This window comes from Cygnus atratus, chromosome 3, assembly GCF_013377495.2.
Source record: "Cygnus atratus isolate AKBS03 ecotype Queensland, Australia chromosome 3, CAtr_DNAZoo_HiC_assembly, whole genome shotgun sequence".
NCBI lineage: Eukaryota > Metazoa > Chordata > Aves > Anseriformes > Anatidae > Cygnus > Cygnus atratus.
In genome coordinates this window covers 104,133,738-104,140,993 of record NC_066364.1, presented here as the reverse complement: position 1 = coordinate 104,140,993, position 7,256 = coordinate 104,133,738, and the positions used below count along the sequence as shown (strand labels likewise).

Sequence of the window (7,256 nt, the reverse complement as noted above, 5' to 3'; positions counted from 1 at the left end):
AATTACTTAAGTTACACAACTTGCAAAACACAGCTATTTTGTAACAGTTTATTCTGATACATCACAAATTAGTAGCTAACATCACAGCAGCATCAAGAATGCAGGGGTCGAAACTTTCTCAGCTTGGTGAGGAACGCTAGTTGAAAAACAGAACAAGTTACTACTTCAGTATTTCAATGTAAAATTTGTAGTTTATTATAAATGTTATGATTTCATGATATAGTAACATGTGAAGTCCTAGTACAAAAAATATATATAGAATACACTTAGTGTCTCACCTGAATGAGCATCCTGCCAATTAGATGGTCTAGCAATGTAAGGTACTGAGCAGTATATTTCAGCGTCATCAGAAAATGATTCTGTGAGAAGTACATCTTTTTGTAATTCTTTCCAGCAAGTTTTCAAAGAAAAACAACAACAAAACAGACTACAATTAGCAACGCACATGCAGTATTCCTTGACATCTTTTCATTTTCTGTTTTTTCTTAAATTGCTTTGTTGCCATTTCTCAGTACATTCAGACCTCTGTGCTCTACTACAGAATTTACAAGTATATATATTTGTATAAGGTATATTTTCTAGATTTGCTAAAGCAGCACAATTAGAATACAGAGTAAAGTGGTAACATTTCTTCTATGGAATCCTTGAGCCCAGCAGGGTTCTCTAAAACAGCAATAGGCTGAGTATGGAGGACTGAATTTTATTTGAAAATAGTAGTGGAAGGACAGTCATTTTGTACATGCTGACTGCCATTTATTTTCTATTTAGTCTGGATTTTTAATAAGATATTTAAATAACCATTAATAAATCCTTTTTCAAACCTGACAATGTCTAGGTTGTCCAAAAGCTTGTCTATAGCTGACCTCGAGGAAAAGAAACACAGCCCTCATCTTCCTAAAACAAACAACTTTGCCTTCATTGTATCTTTAGGTTATCAAAATTCTAGTAACAGGCTAGCTCATTAACAATAACATTCTTACCATTGCATTCAATGTCTTTAAGAGCTATTTGATCCTGAACATGGATTTCATCATAGTCTTTTTGGTGAGTTTCTTCCTCAATATTTTCTTGAGTTTCCACTTTTTGGCTTGATTTGCAATTCTTGATTTTAGCAGGAAGTACCAACCATTTTCTATGAGTTACCTCAGCAATACTTTCACACAAAAATGGGAGCTTGCAGGTCCGTATTCTGTCTAAAAGGTCAATAACCTGCGTGATGCTTTTGAAGAAATGCAAAGGATAAATATTTTGAAAACTCAAATCAGTATAGTAAACTTAGCCTCAATTCTATTGCCTTTGTCACATTCTTCATCTTTGTTTATACAAGTCCTTTGATTTTAGGGTAAAGGAGCTAGCAACCTGACTACCAAATTGAAAACTGCACAGTTATTTTGAGGATGTCATTAATTAAAAACTTCCACTGACCATAGTTCCTGAAGTACAGATCAAAAGATATAGCCAAGTGTAATTTATACAACTCCTAAAAAAGGAAATAAATGAAAAATGCAAAAAAGGTTTTTTTTTTTAATAACTACATTTACATTGGATATATGTTATAGGAGATGCTTGGTTTTGTAACAATTTCAGGTGATGCCTGAACAAATTTCTGAGTGCCAGAAGTAAATACTTACTTTGCTAAATATACAGTGCATACACCACCCTGTTTAAGACTTGGGTATACAACAGATAAAGCAGACTGAGGGTTAATCATATCCAGAGTTATCTGCAAGAGAAAGATTTTTTTTTTTTTCCAAACAACAGTGTTTGAAAAACAACATTTATATATGAAAAATAAATGCATACTATAGCAGCTTGTAACTGCAAACTAGTTTTATTACTGCCTCTGAACAGCTTAGAGAAACGTCAGGTCCCAACATTTACAAATCAAAGCCCATGCTACTTCCAAATGAATTTCTATTAACACAAGTCATGTTTCACCAACACAGTAGTCCTGTGGAAATGTTGAACCTCCTCCTAATTAAACTCCACACTGTTCACCTTAATAAAAACTTCTGTAAGACTATATTTACAAACAGCTTTAGATGTCCTGTTTACAAATGTTAAAAAGTTCAATGCATCTGCATAACACAGTGATCACACTACAGTTTCAATGTCTAACTTGCTCCTTGTTTCAAGATTGAGAAAACTTCTTTGTCAATTTATCCATCTTTTGCTAGAAAACTATTCAAACTGAAATGGTGAGATAGGATGCACCCGATCCTTCCTGTGGATTGTCAAAAGGTTTCAAAAATGATATTTTTGTGATATTTTGTTTCTTCATTTAAATCCTTTAACACAATTGTCATTTATTTGAAGACTTAATATAAGTAGTTTGTTTGCTTAGTAACATTATGTATTCCATAGAGCTGATAGCAGTGTTTAAGTATTCATATTTTAATAAGCTTGTATATTTTCCTTAACGTTTGAAATGTCTTACTCAAATACAAAATTTTCTGCATTTCTCCAAAATACAAGAAAATAAGTATATCTTTGCTTACAAGACAACAGTGATTAATTTTAATATTTCTCTACTATAGTGTATCACTCTTACATGGGAAAGCGTAATTGAAACCTTGAAATACCTATAATCTGATGAAAAAATCATGGTGTTTCTTTCATTGATGATCATCCGATTGCTTTTGCAATCACGTTAGATTTGGGGATTCCACTGCAAGTGTGAGCACTAGAGGTTTCAAATTATATAGAAAATATAAGCATTGATTTATGTCATATGAGGGGATTTTTATTGCACTTACTGCATCAAATGTTACAGATTTCATATCCTCAGCAGCTGTTGAGATGTCTTTAAGAATGAAATCCACATTATCTGGCCACTCTTCCATATGCCCTATTTCCCATGCAGCACGCCAGTGCCTGTAATTCTTCTTTGCTAAATTGTGGTGGTCATCTCTGATTTCATAACTTACAACTCGTCCTTTGGGCCCAACTTAAAACAAACAAAAATACTAGATTTACTACTTTTTTCCCCCATCCACAATAAAGAATTTAGGAAAAAGTAGCATTGTAAGTGACAGAAGTATGCTGTTAAATCTCAACTTCACTTTAGGAAACAACCACATATGAAACAATCAATTACAATTTATTATTTCCCTTATATTCAAAAACAAGTATATGCAGATAAAGTGCTGGGTTAATAATTTTATAGACTGAAATCAGTCAATACACAGATAGAAACAAAACGTATTTATAGCATTGCAAACTATTCCTAAGATGTCCTCCCAAAGTAACTCCTGCAGCAAGAGATGACTTGAGCATCTGTGGCCCAATCTACTCATGATTTATCTACTACAGTTACCAGAGGTAGCAGCTGAAAGAGCTGTAATGTAGGTCACTACTCACAGATGCTATGAAGAGGACAGCTAGTCACTGCTTCTGTTGTTAATAAGATTTGAAAATGATGGTTTTAAATATTTTATGATCCTGATTTGTTTGTTTGTTTATTAAAAACAAAGGCTTGCTGTTCTTTCTCCACCTTTCCCTTAATCAGAATTGAGGAAGGGATAAGAAACCCCCCAGACCTGCTTGATGATCTCAGTCTCATAGGCGAGTTTTCCTAATGTACTTCCTGATTTACACATGGTTGTGTTAGTTTCATGTTATTGTTTATGACCATTATAAATTACTTTATTACTTGTTTTAAGTTTTGCTATCTTGAAATTTACTGTACAATATTATTTGTAAAGGAAGTGTTAGCAGGCTATCCAGGCAAAGCCAGCAATGTATACATTGCTGTATTATTCTATACTTGCATTATTCTAATTTCTCAAACCAATCATACCATTCGCTTCTCTTTGATACTTTTTAATGGGCAAATATAGCTTTCTGCAGGTAATGTTCCATGACTTTTTAAGCCATTTTAAGGTGGAGTCAGCAGACTCCTTCCCTCACCTATTTGATCCCACTGTGAATCCAAAAAAAAAACCCAACAAAATAAGGGACAGGCTTCTTGCCAATCTCTCCGTGATCTAACTCACCCTGAGGCCAGAATCAATATGAAAGGAGGGAGGATTTTAGTCTTCTTAGATCATCTTAAACAATTGTAGGATTGCAGCACGAACTTCTTATTACTCAAAATTAAAAATTTGGAAATATTTGAAGATTTAAACTGTTCACCTTGGAGTCAGTCTTACTCCTTACTCTGCTCATTCTAAAGTTTCCTACATTTTAAAACTGACTTCCAGAAAAATAAGGACAACCAGTTATCTGGAAAAACAAAACAAAAAACAAAACACCTCCATTATAATGAAGCTGCAGTATGTGAGGTTTGCATACATCACAGTTTCTACTTTTCAAAGATCTTACTGTTATGGTAAGTGTCACATTCTTAACATAGTCCTAACTTTGTTCTGTTGCGTGTCAGTAGTTGCTGGAAAACAATAAAGGACAATGGATCACAAAACACTAAATGAGTAACACAAGGAGAGAATATTAATTAAATTTGATAACTCAATGAGAATTTTGGAAATTTCTGTGGACCTTGGTAATGCATCCACCGTATTTAAATTCCAGCATTTACCTATGTAGCAGCCATTTTTCTTGTTGGGTAACACTGTATTAAATGGTGGCAAAATTAGCCACCATTGGGAAAGAGCAAATCAAATCTATTTATTTCCAGGCCAGCACCAAATTGCATCAAACTGTAACTAGAGCTGTTTGTATTTGGTGCTGATTTAAGTTCAAGACACTTGAGAATAGCAATACAATCTTGTACCTTTTTTCCCCTCTCCTCGAGACAGAACTGAACAGATGCACAAGGACTGCTTTCTTCACATGGGTAAGGTGAATGATCTGGTGATGCAAAGGATTTTGTTGACTTTCTATGGTTACAGCTAAATTCAAGTAAGCAATCAGAAGGAGACAAGACCAAAAAAGGAGAGGAATAATCTGCAAGTCCATACGTGCTTGGATGGAATAGCCTTAGTGGACTGAATACCCAGTGCAAAAAACTCCTTTGCTGTCTTTGGCAATAACTAACTATTGCCTTAGCAAACAACAGGTGTTCAAGCTTTTTCTTCAGATTTAGGGTCTGCATGTAGGGGAAGATGGGAAAAGATAAAGGCTCTTACTTTCCCTCTAAATACATTTCTGGAAAGAGAAGCTTTCCTCTTCTGTTTTGCCAGTTTCTAGCTCCCAAGAGTGCAATGGTTGCTTTGAAATTTTTCCATACTATCTTCAAAATCCCTTCAAGGGACCCCAACAAAGTTATTGCAGAAAGGTGACTGAAAGCGACTGAAGAATAGTACGTGGCAGAGAGAGGGTGAGGGAGCTGAGGTACACCTGCTGACCTCAAAACCTGTACCTAACATACATCAAGAAGACCTGCAGTTGAGTGAGCTTTGGTCAGCTTTTAACGGCTTATTAAAATAAGTGTTTTCAGCTTATGCCAGGTGGAGATTACTGCAGCTAAAACAAAGAACTAAGAACGAACTGCTCTGTTCATTTCAGCAGGGGGCTCTCCAGATTCCCTCTTTGGCTGCTTACATGCTCTTGCTGATTTTAAGCTCATGATGGATCTCAGCACTCTAGTTTACACAATTCACTTATTGTAACCACTCCTAATTCCTCATTTTCTCCTCAGCAGTAAGACCTGGCATCCTAGAACAGAATCGGATAGCTGGCATTAGTAACATACCTGCTCAATACTAAGCAACCTCAGAAACATTCACGTTTGAAAAATTCATGACTTTTTCCTTAAGGAAGTTTCTCTATCAGGAGCCCATCGATCAAACTACTCTGAAGTGTGGTCCACTACCAGGATGCCTACAGATGATACGAAGTTTAAGGGTGAGGTTTCTCCTCAAACAACTACAAAACAGACTCCAGCAAGACTAAACTATCTACAGGGTACTGCAAAGAGGTTCTGCCTACCTACTGCCCCAATCAGTGATGTCAGTGCCTATCACTTCCCCGCTGCGGACACCAACTCTCTTTTGGTCATGCAGGGAGCAGGCTCAGGGCGCTAAACTAGCAGGAAACTAAACCTAGAGCCTAGACAAAGGAAAAGAATAGATATCTGCCAAGTTATGCCGCAAACCAGCTGTTAATGGAATTGGATGGTACAAACAACAGCGGTGATGAGTGCAAACAAAGGCTGTCCATCTGCTAGAGCGCTGCAATCTAGCTCCAGCCAGGCTAGCTGGAAGGAAAACAAACATTTTCACTAGTACCCAGCAATCTCATTACTCCGATGGTCCAATGAAATAGGAAAAAGAAAATGGAGAAAGGTGCGAGACAGGAAGATGGGCCTAATACGCTAGAAAGCCAACAGTACCAAGAGGTAAAATTCAGCTTTCTATAGGACCTGTATAGACCGTTTGCATGCCAACACTCAAAGTACAGTCAAAATGCAGTCCCTGCCACAGGCCTGACAGAGACGGAGTTATTCTTTAAGTTAAAACTGAAACTACTGCAAAACTTTTAAGATTTGACTGCAACTCCCTGACTATCAGACATGCCACATGCCCTAAGGGAATGGCCCCGCTTCCGCCTCCCCTGCCCCGGCTCTCACCCGCTCTGGACAGGAACAAGCTGAGCGCCCCGGACCCGCTGCCAGCCTCCAGCACGGTGTCCCCGGGGTGCACGTCCATCATCATCAGCATGGCGCTGACGTCCTGCGGGGAGGAAAAACGGCACGTTACCGGCACGAAGGGGTCTCCCTCGGCCCCGTGTCCCCCCCCGACCCCGCCTCGGGCACCTTGGGGTAGGCGATGGCGGGCCCGCGGGGCATGAGCAGCACGTACTCCTCCAGCGAGGGCCGCCTCACGAGCAGCCGCCCGCCGCCCGCCAGGCGCAGCACCTCTCCGGGCGGCCGCCCGATGATGTGCTCGTGCGGCAGCAGCCCCCCGGGGGCGGCCAGCGCCCCGCCCGCCGCCAGCCGGCACAGCAGCCGCACCGGGGCCCGCTGCCTGCGCGGCGCCTCCGCCAGCGCCAGCTCCCCCGCGCGGAACGGCAACGGCACCGGCACCGGCACCGACCGCGCCGCCGCCTCCTCCTGCTCCTCCTCCTCAGGGGGCCGCGGAGCCCCGCGCGGCCCCGCCGCCCCCAGCTCCGGCGGCAGCATCCGCCGCAGCCTCTCCTCCGGCGACAGCGAGGCCGCCCACGCCGGCCGCCGCCCGCCGGGCGCGCAGCAGAGCCCCCTCCGCAGCCCCCGCCAGGCCGCCATCGCCTCGCCCCGCCCCGCCCCGCCCAGCCCCGCCGGGCCCGGAACGGCGTCACCGGGGCGCGCGGCGCAGGCG

At 40.9% G+C, this 7,256-nt stretch overlaps 1 protein-coding gene across 2 annotated transcripts; it reads right to left on the bottom strand.

The window, feature by feature from the left end:
• Nucleotides 1-34: 34 nt before the first annotated feature.
• Nucleotides 35-7,188, bottom strand: TRMT61B (tRNA methyltransferase 61B). 2 transcript variants are annotated; one of them, XM_050710073.1, is made up of 7 exons: nt 6,716-7,188; nt 6,530-6,632; nt 2,757-2,947; nt 1,632-1,723; nt 981-1,219; nt 279-386; nt 35-136 (listed from the first exon to the last, which is right to left on the bottom strand). In XM_050710073.1, the coding sequence occupies exons 1-7, from the start codon at nt 7,181-7,183 to the stop codon at nt 93-95; spliced, it is 1,245 nt and encodes a 414-aa protein (XP_050566030.1). In that variant the 5' UTR covers nt 7,184-7,188; the 3' UTR covers nt 35-92. The 2 variants fall into 2 exon arrangements, with proteins under 2 accessions (XP_050566030.1, XP_035419522.1); XM_035563629.2 differs by having other exon boundaries at nt 279-359.
• Between the last annotated feature and the right edge of the window lie 68 nt (nt 7,189-7,256).

What these genes read in the sequence shown, in the direction of transcription:
- TRMT61B (XM_050710073.1), bottom strand. Translation starts at nt 7,183, where the DNA reads ATGGCGGCCTGGCGGGGGCTGCGGAGGGGGCTCTGCTGCGCGCCCGGC. An exon ending in AATCTGTAACATTTGATGCA is followed by an intron (nt 1,724 to 2,756) that starts GTAAGTGCAATA and finishes TTTCTCTTGCAG; the next exon opens with ATAACTCTGGATATGATTAA. An exon ending in TAAAGACATTGAATGCAATG is followed by an intron (nt 387 to 980) that starts GTAAGAATGTTA and finishes CTTGCTGGAAAG; the next exon opens with AATTACAAAAAGATGTACTT.